Here is a 26,517-nt window from a genome sequence, read left to right as displayed (position 1 = left end):
TAAAACTCACGCTGGGTGCATGTATGTGCCCAAAATCCCGAGAGGAGACTAGAGAAGAAGGGGCTATGGTGTGCCCATCCCTCCTGGGAGAGACTGTTCACTTTCTGTCTCTCTGTCTCTCCAGCAAGCGCATGCACCCTATAGCAAAAATCTCTCTCTCTCTCTAAAAAAAAAAAGAAAGAACATACAACTGACTACCCAAAGTATCATATCTAGAAAATACAAGAATAAAAATGTTACTGAGAGTATATGAATATTTTCACATTCCAAAAAAAAAAAAGCAGCATTATATATCTACACAGGACTAGCATTAGAACAATTCTGAAATTCAAACTTTGAATCAATATGTTATAGACGCTAAACTCAACTTGCTTCAGTAAGGCATCACGTGTAGCAAAATGTCCCCCTAGGTTATTAGATCTAATCCCAACTCAGCAAGTATCAACTGTGTGATTATTTTAGAAAGTTACTTAAATTCTCTGAACTTTGGCTTCTTCATATGTACAATGAAATTAATAATACCTGCCTTGGAGGGTTATTGTAAAAAATGAAATAAGATCGAGTGTGGGAAAGAATTTAGCTTCTGTGCCTGTCACTTACTGGACTCCCTATCATGTTCCCTCCCTCAGTTCTTTTCTGTTCTTAAAATCAAGCAGTTAGAGAAAACGGTAATGATAACAACATTTTCAAACAGAGTACAGATTCAGTGAAAACCGAATATGCAGGTCATATTGATTTACTGCCTTTTTCTGACAACAGTAATGGAATATAGCGTATTCATCCATAAGGGAGTTGGCAGTTTACAAAAGACTTAAACATTTGCTCTGCCCATTCCTCACAACTGCTCTGTGGTATAGGAGTTCAACAGAGAGGAGCTGAAGCTCAGGAATCTTAAGTGTTTTGCTCCCAAACAAGCCATGAGAACTAGAAATTTACTTATGTCTTCTGGCCCAAGTATCTATTAGATCCCAGCAGCCTACTTTTCTGCTTCTCAAAGCTCTCTATGAGGCCAAAACGTGAGCACGTAGGGAGGGATGTAAACAACCACCTGTTTACTGTAGAAGATGTCAAACCCAGGAGTCTTTCAGGACCCACTGTACTGACAGTAGCCCTGCCCTCATGCAGGCGCAGTATGAGTACTATTACCTCCACAGTTGAAGTGATGCCCTCTCCACTATCTACACTCTAAGTGATCTGGCTACTTTTGTAGTTATAGTTAAGAAATCCAACATATATCAAGGAAGCTTTTAAGAAGGCTATGGGTGAGGTTAATGGAACACACTTTAGTTCTTATCTTTCCATTAGTAAAATCTATAAAGCTGAAAAGACGGATTCTGAGACAAGAGGAATTTCCTTGGAATGTTATAACAAATAAACCCACCAACCTGTATATTTCTCTGCTAACACAGATGAGGGACTTGAAAGAATTACGTGGCTTCCAGTCACCCTGAGCTGGCAAACAAACAGAACTGACAAAATTACTGTCATCTTTGCTGTCACATAAAAGCTGCGCTCAGGGTTTCTCAGTGTTTTGTTTTTTTTTTCAGTTTAGCTCCTTTTTTTTTTTTTTTTTTCATTGCACTGCTCTTGACAAAGAACAGACTTTTAAATATGGCCCAGATGGTGATAGATGGACATAATATTTCTTTGTCCTTAAGCAAGACAGCATAATTGCACATCATACATAGTAGTCAGTGGTCATTTTTGATATTTATTTAAATGACATCTATGTTGAAGATTTAAATTTATAAAGAGCAATGAGATTCCAGGAAAGAGAATAAATGCCACTTCTACTCTCAAATGCTGTAAAACAGATGCCCATCCCATTACAGACTTAAGCATTAAAACATTTAAGATTTTTATAATTGTGGAAGCCTTCAGAAGCCTTCAGAAGGAACCCTCTCTCTCCCTCTCTCTCTCTCTCTCTCTCTCACACACACACACACACACACACACAATTATTTTACATTAAAAGATCATGAAGTTAATTTCAGAGGTCAAGATTAAATTTTGTTTTTATACCTAGGCTATAACCTTAGGACTCAGCTTGTTAACTAAGCAATTAAATAATGATGGGGAAACACAGTAGCACTCTTAAGTGGAAAAAAAATAATAGTAACTACAATGATAATCATTACTTTGAAATATCTTCAAACACTTTGCAGAGTGATCTAATTATTCCCCTGCACATCCCTCATGGGAAAGGTGTTATTATTTCCATCTTGAAGACAAATATAATATCTACTCTCAAAGTGTCATTTCTTCCAAGAAAATTATTTTTTTTCTTGTTCATCTTCAAATATGATACTTAGACACCTGAAATTAAGTAATTTTGTAGAATATGAGGCAGAATAGTCTGTGTTTCCATAAATGATTGATTGGAATTCAGTGTTTTCCAAACTGTTTTAATAACATATCCAAAAATATAGAAATTTTAAAAGATCAGATACAAAATAATGATAAACAGGAAGTTTGATGCTTTTTCTGAGATTTCTTGGGTATGTACACCACCCTTCTGAATGGGGAAAGGGAAAAAAGAGGATGCAGAAAAAGAATGAGCATGTTTCTCTTTTTCTTCCCTCCTTCAAGTAAGCTCTGAAAATTGCAGCTCTTATACCCATGAACTGAAATATAGGATAAAAGGGAAGTGGGAAGAAAAGCGAAAGAAAGGGAAACGAAGAAATGTACAAGGAAACAAAAGAGTGAGCAATAGAAACACTAAATGTATGTTCCTATATTTAAATGCTATAGGATGCTTCTGAAGAGCTTCTGGGATAGTTTGGCAAGGTTGCCATGATAACATATCACAGACTGGGTGGCCTAAACAACAGAAATGTTCTATTGTTTTCTCCTCATTCAGGAGACTGGAAGTCCAAGGTCAAGATCTTGACAGCTTGTTTGTCTGAGGCCTCCCTCCTTGGCTTGCAAATGTCTATCATCTCATGGGGTCCTCACATGGTCTTTCCGATGTAGTAGTACCTCTGTTTGTGTCCAGATGTCTTCGAGTTACAAAGACACCAGTCAGATTGGATTAGGGCCTACCCTAATATCTTCCCTATTAACTTTATTGTCTCTTTAAAGGCCCTGTCTCCAATTAAAGTCATAGTCTAAGGTACTGGATATTAGGACTTGAACATATGAGTTTTGGAGAGAAACCATGAAGAACGTAAGGGTGTCTTTATTACAAACTGTCTTCTGCTTTGGGGAAAGACTGATCTTAGAAATATGTAATAATCATACACCTTGAGCTATGGGTTAAATGGTCAACATTGCACTATTACTCACAGCATTCCAATCAGCCGACCTATCTCGTTTACCACATACATAGTCTCCAAAGGTGATCCCACTAATCTAGGGGCTCTCAGTAGTTTATTGGAGACTCTCCAAAACCTCAAGGATAAGGCTGCTTTTTCCTTAGATCCCCAAAGCCTATTTACGTAATAATCCTCACCATGTGCTCTGGAAGAGCAGACCATTACCATTTTCTCTTCCAGTAAGAAGAGAAATAACAAATACAGACATGCCTCTTAGTATGTTTCATGAGAGGCACGTCTGCTCTCAAGTCACTTGTGTTTTCAGAGAGTTTTTCCCACCAGGATTGGTACCAGAAAGTCTCACAGAGTGTCTTATGATGAGCATGTCCATGTACTCCAGGCTCGTGATCTCAGACCACATAGTCACTGAAAAGTGACACCCCCCCATCCCCCACCGCCAGCTGCACGAGTTGGATAAAGTAAAGTAGATCCCTTCTAACAAGGTTCAAGGAGGTAAACAAAATCTTCAAGACATCCTTTACAAAATGACCACAAAAACCTATGAATATATTTTTGCTATATTTCCAGAAAAGTTGACATTCAATATTCCTAATTTTAAAACATGTGAATGGAGGTTATGTTCACATTACAAATTAAATTCCTGTTTTAGAATACTCTTATTGATTTCCTGGCTCCTTTAAATAGTAAGCTTTGTGCATTTATGGTATGACTTAATTGACAAAATTGTAATATATACATATTTGTGTGTACACATGCACATACAATATAATGTAATTGTGTAGATATATAAAGTCAGTAGAAATTTGTGGATTTATTTCTTTATTTCCAAATTACTTAAGTCACCTTATTCCACATGTTGGAAATGGTACTAATACTCAGGACACAAAAATGAATGGATTCCTGCTCATGAAGACCTCCTAATCAAACAGAGCAGAGAAGCCAGTGAATAGGTACAGTTCAGACCACTATTTCTCAAACTCAGAGCAGATATCAGGAGAGCTGCTCAAGCCCAGAATGCTGCCCCCCAACCCCAAGTTTCTGATTCAGTGGAGCTGAACATTCGCATTTCTAAAGTTCCATCTTACTAGTGATCAGCTAAAACCACTGGTCTAGATTTACATGTCAGGGGGCTATGGAAGCTCTTGGGAAGAGTTTCCAGCACTGATTATGAATAGGGGTCAGAGAGAGCTTCACAAAGGAAGTGAATTTCAAAGAACAAATAGGGAAGGATAAGGATGGAGGGATTGGGACATGCTGAGTACATTTAGTCCTAAAAGACAAAAGTAGAAGAAAGTGCATATGGTTTGAAAAATATGCAAATAGTTTCATTTGGCTAGGACAAAGTTTGAGTTTGAAATAGTTGCAGGAAATGAAGCTAGAGGAATATGCAAGGCCCTGATTAAAGGCCTTGTTTGAACATCATCTTGTAGGCAGTTATATAACCATTAAATCCCCAGAGTTGGACTACGGGCTGGAAGAACCTTGGTAGAATTCTGTCCATGGTTACCTTTCTTCCAAAGAGGTTTTTTTCTCAGCCTGGCACAGGACTTTCCAACATTTTAGAAGAAATCCTTTGCATTTCACTGAAGCAACAAATTTCACTGGAGGTGATCTGGGAGTAGAAAAGGTGTGTCAGCTACCTGTAAACAGAACCAGGTGGTGGTTACATTTTTGCCATTGACCAAGGAGCCCACAGTAAGAAGGCATTTCAATCCAAGTACCTTGATAATTAATTAATTATGATTGACTCTAAGCTTCAATCACCTTTGTTGGCCTCCTGTCATCAGAGCAAAGTGTTGACAGACCTAGAAAGAAGAGATTGGGAGAAAGGAAACTCTGATAGCCTGGTTGTGATGTATGTGCTTCATTTCTTTCTCTCTAGGAGAAGATGATGATGACGATGAATGTGGAGAAGAGAAGCTGCCCTCCTGTTTCGATTATGTGATGCATTTCCTGACGGTGTTCTGGAAAGTCCTCTTTGCCTTCGTCCCTCCTACAGAATACTGGAATGGCTGGGCATGCTTCATTGTCTCCATCCTCATGATTGGCTTACTGACAGCTTTCATTGGAGACCTGGCTTCCCATTTTGGCTGCACCATTGGTCTGAAAGATTCTGTGACTGCAGTTGTGTTCGTCGCACTTGGAACTTCAGTGCCAGGTAGAGAAGATATTCATATATTATTCTTCCCAAACCAGAAGTTCATGTGCCTTCTGACTCTTCTTCTCCTGCTCCTTCAAGGGCTGTGATAACAAACAGCCTTTGAGGGATAAGAACCCAGAGATATAAATGATGTCACTATCAGAACATTACCGTAGCACTTCTCAGGGTTAGAAAGTTGGCCGGTATCATCATGATGACAGGGAAGCATCCCCAGAGGGTCTCAGTGGCCTGGCCTGCCTGGAAAGAGCAGATTGGTTTGATGAATAGATTTTCAAATCAGCTTCCCATTACAATGAATACTTTCAAAAATACACAACAAAACAAAACTACAGGATCATTTTCAAAAACAAAACATCTGTCTTTTATATTTGGTAAGATTTTGGCGATTTCTATGACTATCTGTACTCCTCTGGTTTACGGAGTATCTGAAAAAATATTTTCTTGACCCAAATATTTTTGGTAATAAATAGAAAATAGGCATTGATCAGAACAGAAAAGTAATCCTGACAAAAATGAGCAGGCCAAGTATACACTTTGGTACATCCTGTCATGCATTTCTTAAAAGTTGAATTTTTTTCCAAGCTACAGTATTTTAGTCTATTGTGTTTACTTAGATTTCCAATAAAACATCATCTTCCCAATTACCTGAGAGCTTGTTAAAATTGCAAATGTGTATCTAGCCATGATGATTCAAGGGTAATGCATCACTCTGCAATGCTGAGGCTGCATGAGAAGGTCCTGTGCTCATATCCTGAGGCTTCCCTGTACACACCAGGCATATGCACGTGTCCTTGATTCTGTGTGATTGACGCTGAGGATGGATTGTGGCATGAAGACCCTGTTGTGAGTCCCCATCTTTCTTTCTCTCTCTCTCTCTCTCTAAAGAAAGAAATGAACAAAAACTTCTTAAAAATGCAAATACCAAGTCAGTTGGTGGTGTGGTGGTTAAGGTAGCTGGAACTTACAGGGCCAATTTGAGTCCTGGACTTGGCAACTTGAAAAACACTCTGGGCATGTGTGCATATTTGCCCAAAATCTCTATTAGAGAATGGAGGAGAAAGGATTGCAGAGTGGCCATACCCTACCCCTCCTGGAGTGGGGAGTGGTTTCTCTCTCTCTTTCTCTCTCTCGCTCTCTGTCTCTCTCATGAGCACACACACCCTGTAGCAAAAAATGAAAGAAAAAAAAGTAAGACAAATGACGGAGACTCGCTGCCAGTCTATTCAAGATCCAGGGGAAGAACCCAGAAATGTGTGTTTTAAGCTCAGAGATGACTTGGGTTCATATCAAAGTCTATTATCATAACTGAAATTATAATCTAGACTAGATGGTATCTTGACAAATGTACAATTTTAACTTTAAGCAATAAGATTTGCATCATTTACCAAGTAGCTGACCAGAAACGAGCATTACAGTGGGAATAACCAAAAGCAAACCCTTCTTGATGGTGCCATTCACTGTCCACACTCCATATTTACCAGTCTTGATGTAGAAACTAAGATTTCTACTAAAATTTGTCAGAGTTGGCAATCCTGGCTTTTGGGTTGAGTCTAAAAACAAGTACAGTCTAGTGTATTTCTCCCATTGGAATTTGTCAGTCGTTGTTCTTCACACAAATACTTATCTTCTCAATGACTTTGAATTACTTGAGCCTCAATTTATTCATTCATAAAACAGAGATAATCACACTGAACATGCAGAAATATGGTAGCAATTGGAGAAAATACCTATAAGTTGTCCATCTACTGAAGCATCTAGGACATAGAAGGAATTTAGTAAAATAATAACTCATCATTATTATTCATGTTGAATAATTTAAGTTAATTTGACAATATACCACTATAAATCTAGGCATTTCATCCATGGTTACCCTGATCAACCCAGAATAACCATGGATAAAGCGCCTAAATTTATGCTGGTCAGGGGGCTGGAGGTTGAGCTGCTGGACTCCCACATGGCCAACCACAGTTCAAGCCCCAGATCTGGTGGCTTGCTTTCTCACTTTCCCTCTTTCTCTCTCTTTCTGTGTCTCTCTCTTGTAAGGGTACATGCCCTATAGCAAACTTAAAATAATAATAATAATAAAAAATTTGGGGAACCAGCAGGTGGCATGGTGCTTAAGGCACTGGACATTCCCACATGGCTGACCAAGGTTTGAGTCTTAAATCTGGTAGCTTGCTTTCTCACTTTCTCTCTCTCTCACTCTCACCCTCTCTCTCTCTGGTCAAATTAAAAATAAAATAAAATAATAAAATAAAACAAAATAAAATAAATGTATGCTGGTCAGCCATATTACCCAACTGATTGTACCACTTGGAGTTTCTGATAAGAGATCCTGTGTGGTTCTGTAATCCAGCTTAACTAATGGATGTGCTGAAATAATGGATTTAGAGAGCACCCTTGTTCCCACCTTAGTGAGCAAGGCTGGTCAAACTTCCAAAAGACTCTTGTCCACAGAGGAGAACAGACTTCCTATCAACTCCAGTCATGTGCCAGTGCTTCCACATTTGGGTTTTATTTGTATTGTTTTCCCAAAAATTGTAAGAAATTTATCAGATAGTAGAAAAAAAATAAGTGTATTTATATCTTAAGTTGTTTTGTTTATAGAATCTATATGCAAACATATGAACTAAACATGGTAGGTGGTCATTGCTTTCATCTGCGGTTATCATAGGTAAATACGTTTGGGGGTATACTTTCTCTAAGGCTGAAGTCTCTCATCAAATGGAGTCCAAGTTGGCATAGACAACTGGCTAGAGTTTAAACCCCTGAGGGGAATATGTGCAAATGATGGTAGTATAGGCAACAGTAGTCTCTCTTGGCAGTTATCCAAAATTCACCTGCCTTTCTGGAAAGGCAGCAGTTCATTCTATCAAATGTATCTCTTGTTTTTGAAAGAATAAACTATTAACACATTGCTTTTCCTACATCAAATCCTGTTCTGAAAATGATTGTTTATTCAATGCCTCATTTCCAATACTCTCAAACTGAGTTCCTTTTATATGCCAATCTTCTGAAATGCCTCTATGTATCCCTTGTTTTAATAAATTCTTTTGAAAAGTGGTCCAACCACTGTGGCACAGCAGTAACACTTGCACTCTGCTATGCTGAAAGTCATATGATGACCAGAGTTCAGATCCTGGGTTGCAGTGAACAACACACCAGGCCTCAGGAGGCCATGATCCTGAGGAGTGGGAAGTCTGGCATGACTAGACACTCTCAAGGGTGCTTTCTCTCTCACGTGCATGCATGTACTTAAAAAAAAGAGATGGATGTGTGGCAGCCATATGATTAAAATCTATTTATTTTTGTTCATTTATGTTTGTAACATGAAATGTGTAATGTTTAGCAAAGCGTAATGTTTAGAGGAGTTACTTGTTCTGCCACTTAAAACTAACTCAGAACCAAAATAGAGACATTGAGAGGTAAGAAAACCTGTTTGGGAAAATAAAACAGAATCATTAGCTGTTAAAATGGTTTCCATATAATGTGATCAGTGCTTTTCCTCAGAACAGAGTTCTTAGCTTTGTTCCTGGGAGAATTCCTGTAACTTGCTGCAGTATTAACTGTGCAGCACACTCCCCAAACAGTGTATTTGCAGGTAATCTCAGAAAATCATAGCTATATAAACAGACATTTTTCTCATAAAAAGCTGTGCAAATTGACCAGAATACTGGATGAACATAATAATTCTGACTTTATTCTTTAACTCTGCTGATTCAGAGCCATGTTTTTATTATACCCCCGTATTTCTTAAAATAAATAATTTAGTAAATAGAGATGCTATTGTTTCTAGATGACAAAGCCCAATTGCTACAGGAAGAAACAGAAGAAAACACGTGCACTGCACTTATAGCCTATCATGAGTCAGCACTGGCCCTAGGGCCATCTTTTTCTCTAAGATGATGTCTTGGCAATTTTCCTAGAGTCGAAGGGTTCCTGACTAGCGTCTGATGTATTGCTGCTCTTTCTAGGTAAAACTTATATTCTTGGATTGTGGTGGCTAGGTGGACATTAACATTTTTTCCATGCTAATCTTCCTCAAGACATGATTAAATATTGACATATCTCATTTAAAGTATTTTTACTATGTTGTTCAAGTCTGTAGGAAAAGCTTATGACTTTCCAGGTAAGACAACGTCTCATACTAAATGGCACCAAACACTCATTATAATCTATCAGCAGAGAACGATTTATAAGAAGAACCTCCTTGTCCCGAATCACCATCGTACAGACCTATGTATGTAGAGGAAGAACCTTCCAAGTCGTTTTTTACCTTTCAACGTTGCAGTGGGTCAGAGCCTGGTCTTGAGCCCTATTCTCTTCCCTATTCATGCTCACTCCCTGGACATCAGTCTCCATGGCTTAAATACCATCTATACTTCCTCTGTATGCCAATGATTGTCAAGTGTCTATCTCCAGCCTCAACCTTACTCTGAGTGCTATATTCTAAACCAACTACCTTCCCTATATTGATGCTGATGTGTGACTTGCAGCTCAAAATTACCATTCCCAAAACAGAACTTTTGATTTCTACTGCCCAGTGGCTTTGTCCTTCAGCCAGACCTGTCCCTTCCAGATCTTACCTTTCTCAGACCAACAGTGTCGCCCTCTATCCAAGGCGTTCTGGATTCGTCTCCTCATCACAGTCTATTTATAAGTCCTACAGTCCTTCCTCTAAAGTATGTCTTGATCAGACCCTAGACTGTGTGAGCGTTCTCTATTACCCAGACTCCTCCACTATCCTCCTGTCTCCCTGCTTTTGATAGAGATCATTTTAAGGTGTAATTCAGACCATATCGCTATTTTTGTTTTAGTTTTACATTTAATCACTGTATATCCTTACAGAGTACATCATCACTTTTCCCAACATGGATATATCACATGTTAGTCTAATCCAAGACATTATCATACACATTCTCATCAGCAGATACCTTTTCATTTTGTGTCTGTTAAACATCTGTTTGCATGTTTTTTCACTTAGGATAAACTATAAAAGCATCACTTTGACTTACAAAGACCTGTATGATTTGGCTCCAGCCAGTCTTCCCACTCTGTTCTCCTTGCCTGCTGTTCTTTGAGCCCACCAACTTTCTTTCTGTCTTCACCAAGTTCATTTCTTTCCCAGAACTGCACAGCATATTCAACTATGTAACATGCTTTTCCCTTCATTTGTGCAAAGCCAGCTCTTTCTCTGCAATTATCTCATCTTAATGCTATCTTTAAAAAGTCTTCTCCTAACTACTAAATGTGAAGTGGTTGTATTACCTCACTCTATTTTTTGTATTTAATACTTTCTGGATTTGGAGGGGGGGATCATTTATTTTTTAATGTTATTGTCTAACTCTCCTCATTCAAATGTAAACTTCATTGGAGCAGAAACCTGGTCCATCATTTCTGCTTCTCTTTTAAATTCATGACTCCTAGTATGATGCCTAGGTAACACATAAGTAATGCGATCATACATGTGTTTGTTGTGTATATAAGTGAACGTGCACAATAGTCATTTACACATCACTGTGTGCTGTTCATTCAGATCACTGACTTTCTAACACTTTCTAGAAATAGCTAAAAATTAAAGTTATGATTATTGAGGGCGATAAGTAGCATCTGTTTTATAGTGTGGCTTATTCTTAAGGAACAGAATGTATCTGAGAAGATTATTATAGTAAGAAGAGACAAAAGTAAACTTAAAAGTACTGAGAACCTCAGAAAAAAACATTTTTCTTTTTCATAATTTTGGCTATTTTGGCTATATGCGTGTGTGTGTGTGTGTGTGCGGCCATAATTTTGTTTACATACACACACACACACACACACACATATATGGTTGTCAGGAAAGTCATGATCCATTTTTGTGAAGTAAAACATAGAAATACACACCATAACTTTTCTGACAGCCATATATATATATACATATATATATATATAGAGAGAGAGAGAGAATGTGTGTGTATGTGTGTGTGTGTGTGTGTATGTATATAATGTATGTATATATTTGTATATATCTTCATTTTTTTCTCTTCTATGTACCCTTCTTAAAATTCAGAATGGTGGGACCAGGCATTGGCATAATGGTTATGTCACTGAACTCCCATGTAGTCCACCATGGTTCAAGTCCTGAACCCGGTGGCTTAAACTCATGCTGGGCACATGTGCATCCATGCCCAAGATCCTGAGAGGAGAATGGAGGAGAAGGGATTGTGGCATGGCTATCCCCCCTGGGGGGTGATTTCTCACTTTCTGTCTCTCTGTCTCTCTGTCTTTCTGGCAAGCGCAAGTGCCCTATAGCAAAAACCTCTCAAAAAAAAAAAATTCAGAATGGTAGTACTTCTAAAATTTTAGATATGTTTCGTAGAATGCTAATTGGCATTTCGCAGTTGCCAGACATGGGTCCGTAACTATGTTGTATCACATTGGATCTGTGGAAAAACAGGCTCAAAGTGCAAGGGGAAACATGTAAATAGGAAAATTTGGAAACCAGCCTTTTTTAAACTGCGAAGCACCTAAAATTGCACCTTTTTTCAGCTTCCAGTTTTTTACATGGATAAACTTTGGGTATATCAGGTTATGACATTGCAGCTTATATAGCATATTCCAAATGTGGACCTTCCTTTCACCTCTTACTTATAAGTAAGCATTCTTCTCTAATTATGGGGAAAAGTTCTAGAGTTTGATGAGTTGGGAATATTTGTGCCTTATTAGCCTTGCCTTGATTCGTACACCTTGATTGGATTTGTGCTTGAGGCTTGCCTGCTGCATCTTCACCAGCTGCTTATGACTGCACCAGGACAGTTTATAAACTGAGTGTTCAAGGCTGTTCCTCAGCTCTTGATGTGATGAGAATTTGTATCCTTCCAGGGTTTTGAATATCCTTTCATTCTTTGAATTCTGTCACATGGCAATTATTTTCCTCTAGAGATTTTAAGGCATGAAAAGAAATAATTTTAGGTTTTTATTTTTTTCAGTTTGTATGTAGAACTGTTTTTTCAGAAATAAATCCTTATTCCAGGGAAATTGAGTTGCAACAGTTCCAGACTACTAATACCATGGGAAGAATTTGATATAAGACCAGTTATACTGACTGTTCACTGTGTCCTCCTAGTGCAGTGTGACAGAATATGCACCAAAGGAGAGCAGAGACAGAGCTTTAGAACTAAACTCAAGAAGCTGTACTTCTATCCATTACTCATTCTGTGGCTTTATCCAACTTCTTGACTCTCTGAGCCTCCGTTTCCTTGCCTGTAAAATAGGCATAAGAATGCATAGCAATCCAAACAGAGTTGTTGTGAGGATGAATAATATCATGGACCTCAAAGCATCTTATCAACTGAGAACTGGGGTAAAATACAGGAAACAGTGATCGTTATTTATACTGAGATCAACTCTAGAAAACATCAAGAAGTATAGAAATTGGGGCTGGGAGGTGGCATGGTGATTAAGGACACTGGACTCCCACATGGCAGACCGTGGTTCGAGTACTGGACTTGGTGGTTTACTTTCTCACTTTGTCTCTCTCTCTTTCTCTCTCTCTCTCTCTCTCTCTCTCTCTCTCTCTCTCTCTCTCTCTCTCACACACACACACACACACACACACACACACACACACACTATCCCTTTCTGGTCAAATTTAAATAAATAAATAAAGTTAAATAATTCTATTTAACAAAAAGGTACTGGACTCTCACATGGTTGACTGTGGTTTGAGTCCCAGACCTGGTCGCTTGCTTTCTCACTTTCTCTCTCTTGGTTTGGTGAGCGCATGCCCTGTAGCAAATTTTAAAAATAATTATAATAATAAATAAAATTAGACAAATAATTCTTTAACCAAAAATTATAGGAACCATTAGAAAATGAGAATAAAGACAAAATGTTTTATGAGCAGAATAGGAAATCTTTAAAATTTAGCACAATACTCCACTGTGTGCTAGGAATAAGCACTGTACATACATTATCTATTTTCTTACCTAGGTTATATCATTATGTGATGTTAAATGATTTTGCCTCCTCCTTTTCTTCGTTTTCTATCCCTTAGTTCCTTCTCTTAAAAATGAGATTTTTCTATTTGTTTGACATTGTGCTAGAAAACAGTGTATTATTTTTCTGTACTAAACAATTATTAGCTGTTGGCAGTTGCTATTTTATTTTATAAAATTACATTTTCCTGTTCTTTTTTTGGGGGGGAGGAGGCGGTATTTGTTTGTTTTCATGGCCTATCTTCTAACAGCTCTGAAAACTAAGATATTCTATAGTCCACTTAAGTAGCAATATTTCACAATATATGGAATATTGTTCATTTATTTCTCAGTGGACCATAAAGTAACTTGTACAGATGTGCAGAGCATATACTGCAATCTTGAGAAGGTGTCAAAATCCAAATGACACTCCTGGAGATAGATGTATGGGATACCACATCCATGGACGTGTACAGTGGTGGTCCTGTCTAAAGGACATTCTATAGCTTATAGGAGAGTGAAAAGCAGTGTCCTCATCTTACGTGATTTGTTCACATAAACTGGAATCCATGTTATCTCTCATTTTTATAATGTGCTATTTTGTATGCCACCTTGGATTTATTTTTATAGTAAGTGTTACATACACGCTTTTCCATATGCCTTACAGTTTCTTTAGAATTTTCTGATTTCTCCCTTTTCCTCAATTTTACCCCCTTAAGCATGCAACAGTAGGATTATACTAAGTGCCTTGAGATCAGACACTATTACTCACCTCAGCATCAAAAATACCCAGTAGAGTCCACACTTCCAAAAAATTTCAGAAATGGATAAAGATGCAATTCTATACCCATAAACTCTTACCATTTCCTACATATAAAACATTTCTTTAAGTGTTTTCATTTATTTCTTCTGTGAGAGAGAGACAGAGACAGATCCCCAGTGGTGTCCTTATGCCACAGTGGATCCCCAGTCTTCTCCAGCCCAGGTCACGGCATACATGTATACATGTGCATGGACAGCCAGCTCAGTGGGGCCCAAGACAGGCATATTGCAGATGTCCTCCTAGAGTCACATTCCGCAAAAACTCACTAGAAATCAAGTTCCAGTGTTCTAGAGCAGAAACAGAAGACCAGGAGTAGAATCACTAGAAGTCACTGTCCAAAGCCTTATCAGTAAACACACACCTTCTAACTTTCACTTACCTGCAGGAATGGGGTCAACAGGAGCACTGCATCGATCCACCCAGAACACTCTTCTCAGTGACAAGGCATGAACACTGGGTCACTTTGAATTCAGAGTCATCTGAGCTCCCTTGAAGGACAGCAGGGTATCATGTTGATTCATTCATTTCCTCTCATTCCACTTCATTTCGAATAGATGTGGTATTGTCAGTGTGGGGCTCACAGATAGACTGACAGTTACTGGCCTTGGTTTTAGTTACATAAAGACTTCTCTTAGTGCATTGTTCTTGAGTTTGTAGCAAGGAGTATAAAAGAACATGAGTGTTAGGGTCGGGTAGACCTGAGTTTAAACCGAAAGTCCCCTCTTTCAATTACTAGATGTATGACACCTCCAGAGGCAAATGACTTAATGCCTCTTATCTTAGTTTCTTAACCTGAATAATGGGAATATGAAAATCTGTTTCACAAAGTTGAAGCGAAGATTACATGAGAGTGCATTTATGAAGTGCTAGCATAGGACCTAATGCAAAATAAATAAATATAAAATAAAGTTAGGTCTCTTTTCCCTTCTATTTCAGTATAGTGGTAAATCACTTTAAGCTTCCTGGAGTATTTAGCTCAGAGATATCACAACAACCTAAAAGTAGAAAACCAAGAAAATTCTCAGCTTGTCTTCATTATTATCTTACGTTAGGAATTCTGGTGAGGTGAACCTCTCCAAATGCATTTCTGTTCCTGGCAGCTTTGCTGACTGTCTATAAGCTTTATCCTCTGAAACCTGGCATTTTGAGTCAGACCAACCCATTGTTTGATAAAGTGCCATCGCTGGCCTAGCTCCAGTGGTGCATGCTGCTAAGAGACCATGCTTCCTGGCTGGGACCACTTGGGAAAAGCCCAGGTTTGATACTTGTTCCAGCCTAAAGATTGGGCACATTGGCACACACCTGTAACTGCAGTAGCTTGGAGAGGCTGAAGCAGGAAGGAGGATCACGAGCTCCAGGCTAGCCTGGACAACAGAGTGAGACACTGTCAAATAGCACTGGGAATAGTGGTACGTGCCTGTAGTCCCAGTTGGAAGACTGAGGCAAGAGGATTTAAAAAGAGAGAGGTTGGGGCCAGCAATTAGTATAACAGCTATGTCGCTGGATTCCCATGTACTTGACCGCAGTTCGAGTCCCGGACCCTGTAGCTTAAAACTCATGCCGGGCGCGTGTGCATCTGTGCCCAAGATCCTGAGAGGAGAATGGAGGAGAAGGGCCTGCGGCGTGGCCATCCCCACTGGAGGGTGATTTCTCGCTTTCTGTCTCTCTGTCTCTGTCTGCCTGACGAACACACGCACCCTATAACGAAGACCTCTCTAAAATTAATTAATTAATTTAATTTAATTAAAAGAGAGAGGTCATTATGTCATTACTATAGTGTGAATATATATTTGATCGGATGATTAACATTTCACATCAGCTTTAGCAGAAATGAAACAGAATTACTCTACCCTGAACCAAGAGTATCCAATGACTAGGGAGTCAGTTCTTCAAGAGGACCCGAAATGACAAGTATAAAATATCAAGTATTTTAGGTACTCTAATAAGCAATCGGTTTCTTTACTACCAAAAAAGTTCAGGACTGCTGACAGTGGATCCTCAGATCTGTAGTTGGGCCAAGAGTCAAGGCCACTCAAGGTGGTCAGAGGAGCAGCACTGGACACCTCTGGTCCTCAGATGACTTTCCTCAGGACATGGCCTTAACCTCTCTTCAGTAAGGAGCTGTCTGGAGGTAAAATGCCTCATATTTTCCAACCCACTTTTTCACAAATAGGTGATGTCAGTAGAGTTAAAGAAAGCCCACAAAAGCAAAAATTTACAAGGAGAGAGTGAAACCAAAGAAAGCTAAACACCAGACTTTATAAGAACTGCTCTATTAACAGTGCCAGAACTGCCTGATATCCCATACTAAAAAACACTGGGGAACAGTGAGGCGCAGTAGCCTAAGGCATTTGTAAGAACCTGGGAAAGATCAATTTCAAAACTATTTGCATACTTTCTCTTACTGCTCAGAAGAAGAGCTTGTATTTGATACTTTTGGGATTTTTTGCTAAAGGTTACAATCCTTGATGTATTTTTCTCAAAGGGTGGCCTGCATGGGTACCTAGCACTGAGCACAAGGTTCGAGGGCATCAGGGTGAAAACAATGATGCCATCCACCTGGAGGTGGTACAGGGAGCTGAGCTACTCAACTTGTGTCCTGCTAAATTCGAAACCCTGCAGAGATTTGTGATCTGTACTCCAACCCCACACTAGGCTACCTCACTCAGTCCCATAAAAGTCACGGTATAAGAAAAGAGAGCTAAAAGTATTTCATCCTTTCTATCTGGGTCTTCTTACATACTATATGGCAGTCAAAGCAAGGACACTTGGCAGAAACACCATACTGTCCAGGTGTGTTTGCATGTGTGTGCATGTGTGCACACACACACATAATGTGGATGTGTGTATGTTTTAATTGAAGAGTTGCTGTTATGCATATTTGATGTAAATAAATATAAATCTATATTCCAAAGAAAGGGAGCCTGAATTACAGTAAAAACATTGGGCCTTTTTTGCTCTGTGGTCATGAACAAGAGTGTGGGTCTCTAAAAAAATGACTTGTACGTAATTTTGAGTTAATGACTTTCATGTCTGCTTTTTCATATTTGAGATAAGGTCATGAAAATAGAAAGTTTCAAGGGCCACTGTTATATATTGTTTTGTTTTATCTTTTAAATGCAACTTTAGCCTATATTTTTAACAGCTTTATAGAGGCAAGATTTAGGTACCATAAAATTCACCCATCTAAAGTATTGAATTAAATAGTTTTTAGCAAATTCACTCAGTCATTATCCTAATCCAGTGTTAGATTTTATCACCCTGCTGGCCAGTTACAGGTAATTCCCATTTTCACTTCCAGTTTCAGGCAATCGCTAATGAACTTCCTGACTCTATAGATTTTTGTCTTTTTGCAGTCTTTCACAAGAACCAATTTTAATATAAAAATTTCATAGATTCTCTACATGATAGTAATTGTACTTGCTCTCATAAAACATAATGGATTCTGTAATATTTTTAAATTATTTTATCACAAAATTTTTGTAGACATTTGCAATCTTTAAGTAGGAGATATTTCTGGTCTTTATTGTGTTGTGTATATATGGATTTGTACACATTTGAAAATAATCCCATACCGTCTCCCCAGTAGTCATCTCTGCTCATATATTACAGATTGCTGGTGCAGGGTGGGGGCGGGGCAGGGGGCAATCACACAATGGCAGTTAGAATTCGTTTACTGAAATCTTAGTATTGATCATGTTTAATGACATTCAGATACTAAATATCCTCGACCAATTCAGTCAGTTGATCACAACCTAGTGAGTGGTAAGGAGGTTGCTCTCATAATTTCAGCTTCTTAGTCCCATCAGTGGTTCCAGGGTGTCACCCTGTAGATGCTTGGCTGATGGCCCTGGATCAATACAAATCCATTACAACCATTAGGAAGCATGCAGAGACCCAGCTTACTCATCAGAGGTCATGTGTATGATCTCCTTGCACACAGAATGACACTTAGTTGCTAAATTTGAAAGAAGAAAATATAAGAAAGCCTAACTTAATTATCATGTCATGGGCACTGCATGAGCAACAAAATGAATTTAAGCCCATTGGTATTTTTAGAAGAAAGGGCAGATAAAATGCTAACTCAATTTCAAAGGCAAATCATACATGTGGTTATAAAAGAATTTTATTATCTGTTTGGGACAGTGCATATTATAGATATGAAATCATGGTGCTTGGCATTTATGCACGATGCCAGCTGGAATGCCATCGTTGCTCCTCAGCACGCGGACCTCACATCCTGCCTTTTCCCGAGAATGAAAGATAAGCTACATATCATTTGTTTATACTTGTTTCATTCCAGAAATGGATTTAAATCCACGAATGCCTTGTATTAGTCAGCCATCTTTTCCAGCATGTGATCCAAAAATCCTAAGTCTATATTAATGGCCATATCTGATAACCTTCATTTAGTTCAACACATATAAATCTGATATTTTATGCACAAGGGGAAAATAGTTTATTTTGGTTCTATTATTTACAATCAGGGAAATTATGTGTTGTATTTGATACCCCCCTCCTTCTAGAGCCCAGGGGGCTTCTTGGCAGGGTCCTCCATAAATTGCAAGCTATTATTAGGTTATCAATGTAAAAAATCAAGGGTTGAGACAACAAGCAAGACTTGCTGCTGTTCCAAGCTAAAATGATCTCCACTGGGGTCCACAAACAGGCCCAGCAGAGGACTAATTATAGCTTGTCATTCTGGAGCTCCAGTTGCAAAACAACAAATAACCACAAATGTGCAAAACAATCATGAAAATGTCCTTCTCTGTAGGATTCTCTGAATAGTGAGCCATCAGATGGCTGAAATGGCAAGCTCAAGGCCCCAAATTAACCCAGAGAACTGTAGCTCAGGTTGCTTGAGAGGAGTCAGCACTTGGTCATGAGACTGCACTTGAAGTCGCTGGAGGTGCTCCTGCTGCATATAGTCTGCACTTCCCAGAGTTTTACATTTTGGGGAAATAAAAGAGGTGAACTTGACATTCATAACTTCTCCTATATCAAGTCTTCTTGTCCTGAGAGTAGAAATAAGCCTCGGGACCAGCAGTTAGCATAATGGCTATGTCGCTGGACTCCCACATAGTCGACCGCAGTTCAAGTCCCGGACCCGATGGATTAAACTGGGCGTGTGTGCGTGCACGTGCATTCCCAAGATCCCGAGAGGAGAATGGAGGAGAAGGGATTGCAGCGTGGCCATCCCCCCTGGGGGGTGATTTTTCGCTTTCTGTCTCTCTGTCTCTGTCTGTCTGGCGAGCGCACGTGCCCTATAGCAAAAACCTCTCCAAAAAAAAAAAAAAAAAAAAAGAAGTAAGTCTTATCGCCTACCACTTTTGCACCTGAACTGAATCTGCAGTGAAATATTAGCTAAAGAAATATTTAGAATAAAGAAACTGTATTCCAACAGGCAATGCCAATAGCTAAGTAGGAAACCCAAGTGAGTCTCTGAAGAAATGGGACATTCCTGATCATCAAATAATCAGGTGGACACAAAGATATTAAAAAAATTATTAAACATTTATTTAAAAATTAAAACAAAGGAGGCAATATGATACAGTGGCAAGGCACATGCTTCAGAGCCATTTTGCATTTCATTTCATTCATTCATTCTACACATATTTAAGGAGCATGTACTATGTATGAAGCACTGTTCTATATATTGGAGAGAGAAAACTGAACAAGACAGATGGTATTAAACATACCCTGCAGTAGACTTTAGACTACAGGAGAAGGAAACTGATACTTAACCAAACACGCAGTGAACTTTCAGATAGCAACTTCAAGATGAGCACTATTGAGAAGAGAAAACGAGGTCATGGGGTCATGGAATGAAGAGCATTATGTATGAGGGGGCATTTTAGTAAAATAGCTGGGCTCCTTGTACTATCGATCTTTGGCAAATTACACTGACGACCTCTGGTTCTCCCATGAAGACTTACCTAGGCATATTTAGTCTTTAAAAATTAAAAAATGTGACCTGTGGTCCAACCAGTGACATAGTAGTTAAGGCAGCTGGATCCCACGTGACTTGACTTTGCAGTTTGAGTCCCGGATCCAGCAGCCTGAAAATATGCCAGATGCATGTCCCCAAAATTCTGAAAGGAGAAAAGATTGTGGTGTGGCCATCCCTCCAGGAGAGTGATTCCTCTTTTTCTCTTTCTCTTTCTTTCTCTTTCTCTCTCTCTCTCATTTTTGTCCTTGCCCCTTACTTAAAATAATACCTTTGAATTATTTGGTATTTTTCTTCTCATTCTGGAAGCTGGTACTCTCATGTCAGTCCCTACCACATCTGTTTCTACCGGGTAGTAACACATTGCCCTGAATTTTCCTTTACGACATCTTTTCTCTCCACCAACCTAAATATTCTGGTTTAGTTACAACATTGAACTATCCAACAGATGATCACTCTCCAATAAGGCATCATGGAAGTGGTCTAAAAAGTCTAAGACTATAAAAGTAAGAAATACTTGCAAAAGACATTAAGAGTCTACTAGGAGTTGTGCTAGGTGGCTGGGCTAGAGGCAAGGAGAAAACTTCACATGAGAACTCAGCCTCATTGCCTATGTTTAGCTGCTTGGATGGAGCTCTGCTCTTTATTTTCTAGCCTTTGCATTCCAAATTACATATTTAGTAGGAGTCCAAGTACAAATGATGAGAAACTAGGGTATTACAAACACATCCCAGACATCTCAAGGGCATGGATCTCCTAACAAGCTTGTTAAAAGTCTTTGTCAGGCTAAGCGAATATGCGAAGCAATTTTGTGGGTTGGAGTCAATAAAACATACGGCTAGTAAATAAAATATAATGTAACTGTAACACGAAATATAAAATTAAGAGATACAAGTTTGCGTTGCTGAGCAGTCCATCATTGCTTGATGAGGGTGGTTGGAAAGAAACTAGGACAGAGACACATCCTCCCTTCTCAGCTGGTCCTGGGCAAACCTCCATAATGGGTGAAGTTTTTTAGGATTCTTGTCCCACTTTGTGACCTATCTTGGGCACCATCCTCATCCTGAACTCTATATCAGCCCTTCTTCATCTCCTCTACTCAGCCCCTCCTCACCCTCCATACCCTTTGAACTGTACCTGTTCTATATACATTATGTATGATGCCTTCCATCCAGATTTAGGGATTGCTTGAGGGCCATGGGGGGGAGAGGGTGGAATGAGTGACCATGGAATTGACTAGAATAATTTCCATCTCAGATACACAGAGCTCTTTGAAAATCTCAGAATGTTTTTATTGACATTAAAGACTTAGAACCGGGACCAGCAGATGGCGTAATGGCTATGTCGCTGGACTCCCATTCAGTCAACCGCTGTTGGAGTCCCAGACTCGGTGGCTTAAACTCACACCAGGCATGTGTGCATGTGTGCCCAAGATCCCAAGAGGAGAATGGAGGAGAGGGAATTGCAGTGTGGCCATCCCCTCAGGGGGTGATTTCTCACTTTTTGCCTCTCTGACTATCTCTGTCTTTCTGGCAAGAATGCACACCCTATAGCAAAAACCTCTCAAAAAAGAAAAAAAAAAAAAAAGGAAAAAAGGCTTAGAACCTGAGAAATTAAGCAAATTCCATGAGTTTAGAGATTTTAACAAGGTAAGAGAACCTCGGTTCTTTTGTTGGGCATTTGTGAACATTGCACTGAAAAATAAGCCCATTCTAGGTGTGTCAAACAGTGGAACATTATCATTTTCTTTTGAGTACATATATCAAATTACAGTTTGAAAAACAGATCAAATATCACTGTTGGTTTGTGCTCATTCTCTTCTCTATCTTGCGTTCCCTGAAAAATAAATACCCATTATTTCTTTTCTTGTAATTAGAATTAATCTCTTTCTTTGAACTAAAAATATAGCAGGATTTTAAATACCTAGTAGAAAAAGTAAGCCCTAGAGTATTTCTGCAAAGTGCAAACATTCACATTAATATATAAAAATTAAAATAATGAATTTTTTATTTGATAACAGAAAGGTTGTTTTCTGTTGATAAATGGGTCAGAGCCATTCCATGCATCATTATCTCAGTTAATCAAGGGGGAAGGTACCATTGCCCTCCTTTCAGTGATAAAGAAACCTGGGCTGTTAGTGGATCTCATGTGGTTGGGTGAGCTTTAAAAATACTGATGCTCTGACCACATCCTAGACCAAATAAGCAGAAGCTCAGAGTGGGGCTAGTGAGTTGGTGTTTTCAAAAGGAGTCCTGCTGGTTCTGATTTGTAGTTGGAGGTAAAAATGACTAGTAGCAGGTACTCTGATCCTGACAACATGGGTCCTGTTGAGCCTTTTCACTTAACACTGTCTCCTCTTCTAAAAATGATCATGTCACTGTCCCCATTTCTTTTTCCATTCTTTTCAGGGACAACACTGATGGGCAGAAATTTTAAGTGTTTTTTTTTTTCCTTTTTTTTAGTTTTTACAATACCTCTCCTATTTGGTCATTCATCAATCAAACATAAGTAATTCCCTGATCTCTCGAACTTCACTTAGAAGCCAAATGAGGATTCTTTTCACATGAACCAGTGAAGTGAGTGTGTGTATGTAAGTGAGGGAGTATGGTTTTCATATTTACTTGGGTAAATAAATTACTACTCTGGGGCCAGCAAGTGGCATAGTGGTTAAGGTTCTGAACTCCCACCTAGCTGACCATGATTCAAGTCCCAGACTAGCAACTTGAAAATCACATCGTGTGTGTGTGAGTGCATGCCCCAAATCCCAGGAGGAGAATGGAGAAGAAAGGATTGCGGGGTGGTAGTCCCTCAGCAGGATGGAGGTGATTTCTCACTTTCCTTCTGACTGTCTCTGTTTTTCTCTCTGGTGAGCACACATGCCCCGTGGCAAAAAACAAAAGAAAAAAAATTACAACTCAAAGCAAATACTTGATTAAGGTCTTCAGTGACAGCAGTGAGTGGTACATACATATACAACATTTCTGTTTTAATTCTAAAAGAACAAAACAGAAAAGTCATTAAAAAATGGAAAAAAAAAAAAGAGAGAGAAGTATATGTTCCAGCAAATACACCTGCCTGACAGCCACCTAGTAAGACTAAGGCCTTAAACCAGAGGAGCTATGATTTCATAATGACATGGTTTAAATGAAATTCTCAGGATACAATAAGTAATAATCTCTATGATTTTTAAAAATAATTTTAGGCTCTAACACCTTTTAAATGCATAGGATTATAAAACTAATAAGTATTTTTAAAGGGTCTTATAACTCTCTCAAAAGTTTTGAATCATTAGCCTAAGTCAGAATTCCCTACCACCTAGGGATTATCTTGGTATCTGACTCTCCTGAATTATAAAATTAGCCAATACTATGACCATTTATTAAATGCCAGATCCTATTCTGAGTACTTTTATGTCCACTCATCCCCTTCCAAACTCTGTGTAGATAAGCTTTCCACCCGGCAAGTAGAGCAGCAAGAATTCAACCAGTTCAGGTGGATTTCCCCCCTTCGTTGTCCCTTGAACTCAGGGTAGCCGTGCTGGAACCAGATTTTAAATAAGTAAGGACCATAGCCTATCTTGAGAGTGGGGAGAGTTACAATTAGATGGCCCCAGCTCCCTCAAAGCCCACACAAGTTGTTTTATGAGCAAAATGACCATTCGTCTGAGAGGGTCGATGTTTCTAAGAGAAACCAGCTGTTCCTTATTTCTCCCCAGTTAGCTGCTTCCTTGAACTTAACCATCTGGTCCTCCAGCAAACCCCTCAAACTGAGTAACAGGAGAAATACCTTAATTCACATGTTTTAGAGGTATGGTTCTCAGACCTTGGTGTAATAAAGGAAAACCTCTGTTATTTTCAAACTTTGGTGTAAACAAGAATAACCTACAAGCCTTGTTAAAATGCATAGTCCTGTATCCCTTCCTCAAGGAGTCCAGTTAAGTGGACCTAGGGTAGAACTCCAAATCTGCATTGTTTTAAGCAAAGCTCTCCAAGTATTTTGATACCAGTGGTATACAGACTTGTAAACATTAGACACATAGTCATCTTGGCCACGATGGACAGCATGGCTTTACTCATATAAATGTGATTGGAAATAATAATTTTGCCAACACTTCTTACCCAATTTCAAAAGGTAAAATTAAAATTAACATTCTTCATGTGTTCTTTAAGTTCATAAGTGTTCCATAGTTTGACCAATAGCAGTATCTTCAGGAATTGAGGGTTTTTTTTCTCCTTAGGATCTTTTAATATTCCATTTAGGTTAAGTCATTTATTCTTTAAGATGAAAGGATATTTATTATCATTTGTCAATTTTAACAAGGAAGAATAGTCATGTACAAACTTGTACAAGAAGAAAATAACATGAAAATCATAAATATTAGCTTTGCGCTTTAGGATATTCTGTGCACCATCAGATTGTAAAGGGAGAAAGATTCCTAGAGATGTTCCAGTCAAAATTCTTCATTTTAGCTTAGACAACAAGAGATTTAAAAAGTGAAAGGACTTGCTCGTACATGGAGATAGTTGGAAGAGGCAAGTATGTCTCCTTAATGAGGTTTTTTCCACTATTCCACCGTGAAACTCCGTATACCCTGGGCTGTCTTTTTAATTGTCAGTAATTCATAGATGCTAGGGAAACCAGGCCAGACTTCAGCTAAAATCACTACTAATGTCAGTTCTTGAGCATAAATCACTTGAGAGTTGAACATCTGGCATCCAAAGCATGCTATAAGTCAAAAATAAAAGAAACTATCTGGATTGAAACGCTTGCCCTAGATAATACATGAACCCTATGTCTTACCTGAAAGGTTTGCGAGAATAATCCTTTTTGCAGAAGTGATTTTGCAGGGCTTAATTTATATGTACCTACAAAGTTTGAGAAATGCAGGTAAAAAGTAATTTTTGAAGCAAAGGAGAGAGTTTTGGCCTATTCTTGCATATTGACCAGATAGTTTGGCCAAGGTCATATACAGTGAACTAGAGGCTGCTCGGCAGAGAACAGTTATGTCCTGACTTTGTGATGTGTGGTTTAATTCCAACCATGCTACCTCTCAAACAAATCTTTCCTCATACTGATTTACAGTCATATATACCACAAAGACAGAACCAAACAAGACTGTATGATTAATCTGAAATGCGTTAGAATTCAAGGTGGGAGTTAATAATGAAAATTCCTATAGAAACCTAACCCATAGTGTATATATATGTGTGTGTATATATATATGAAAATGCACATGTTATTGTCAACATGTCTTCATTTGTGCTAATCACATTGGCAATCTGATTTAGATATGTTTGAATATAATGGGCCAAGTTTTAAATATGATTACAACTCCTCTGAAACCAAGGCAGTAGTTATTTCTTGGATTTTGCTTTGGGGGATAGCATTACCTTGTTCCACCATGGGCAGATCATAGGCTTAGTGTTCAGGGTAAGGTTTGGCAGTGCCTAACATATGGTATGTGATGTATTTCTCTATGCACAAAGCAGCAACAGAAGGTAATTTCGGGAGAATCCATCATGCTTCATTTGGAAAACAGAGTTATCTCTATTGGAAGTAAGGTGAATGGTTAGATTTGCATGTGTTTCTACAATATATTTGCACAATTCATGATTGGAAATAAAAATAGATGAAAGGTCTAATGAATAACTCAAGTAAATAAAAGCTACCAAACTCAGAGAGGCCCAAATGTGTTTCATGTATGTGAATAGCTAGCCACTCTGGCTACTAACCTTTAGGGGATCCAGAGAAAGGTATTTATAATAGGAATCTATTATGTTATTGTAAATAAGAAGTTTTGTGCAATATTCACATTAATAGGCTACTTTAATTGGTTTGAGGAAGAGGAAATCACTGCATATATATATATATACATACATTCTTTGTTTCAATGAGAAGGACTGGTTTGGGTGTCCAGGGTTCTCGGACCCAGGAATCTTTGATTTTATGCCTGCTTGCATCCTGCTAAAGTGGCAGAGTTGCCCTCCAGAAAGTTCAGGATTTCTAGGTAGAGATGGGACTCTCAGGAAGTCATCCATTATGTCACACACCACGTGCCAGAGAGGTAAGGAAGTGTGTGCTGTGGAACGGCACCAGGTCACCTGCCCCTGTAGCACCATGAGGGAACACTCCCTCCCCCAACTGCCCCACCACCATGGCCATCTGTGCACCACCAGCTGGTGCTTGCAGCCATTCCAGCACAGAATAACATCTCAGGTGTTCCTTGGCAGCAGCTGAGCTGTGAGCTGTTTCCTCCTGCTTTAGAACCTTGTTCCTTTACATCCCTTGCTCTACTGCCTGTCCTTGAAAAAGAAAAGCAAATACCTTTTTTTTTTTTTTTTTTAATTTTTCTGCCC

General features: G+C 38.8%; 1 protein-coding gene across 12 annotated transcripts in view; it reads left to right on the top strand.

Moving 5' to 3' along the window:
- The window catches only part of SLC8A1 (solute carrier family 8 member A1), a 441,932-nt gene that overhangs the window by 411,908 nt on the left and 3,507 nt on the right, over nucleotides 1-26,517 (top strand). For all 12 annotated transcript variants that reach the window (XM_006141300.1, XM_006141298.1, XM_027775240.1 and 9 more), the window contains one exon: nucleotides 5,158-5,433. In XM_006141300.1, the coding sequence (XP_006141362.1) occupies nucleotides 5,158-5,433 (276 nt within the window). The remainder of the gene's footprint in view (nucleotides 1-5,157; nucleotides 5,434-26,517) is intronic.

The sequence above is a fragment of the Tupaia chinensis genome, unplaced genomic scaffold, assembly GCF_000334495.1.
Source record: "Tupaia chinensis unplaced genomic scaffold, TupChi_1.0 Scaffold000050_1, whole genome shotgun sequence".
NCBI lineage: Eukaryota > Metazoa > Chordata > Mammalia > Scandentia > Tupaiidae > Tupaia > Tupaia belangeri.
This window is presented reverse-complemented; position numbering and strand designations above follow the sequence as displayed.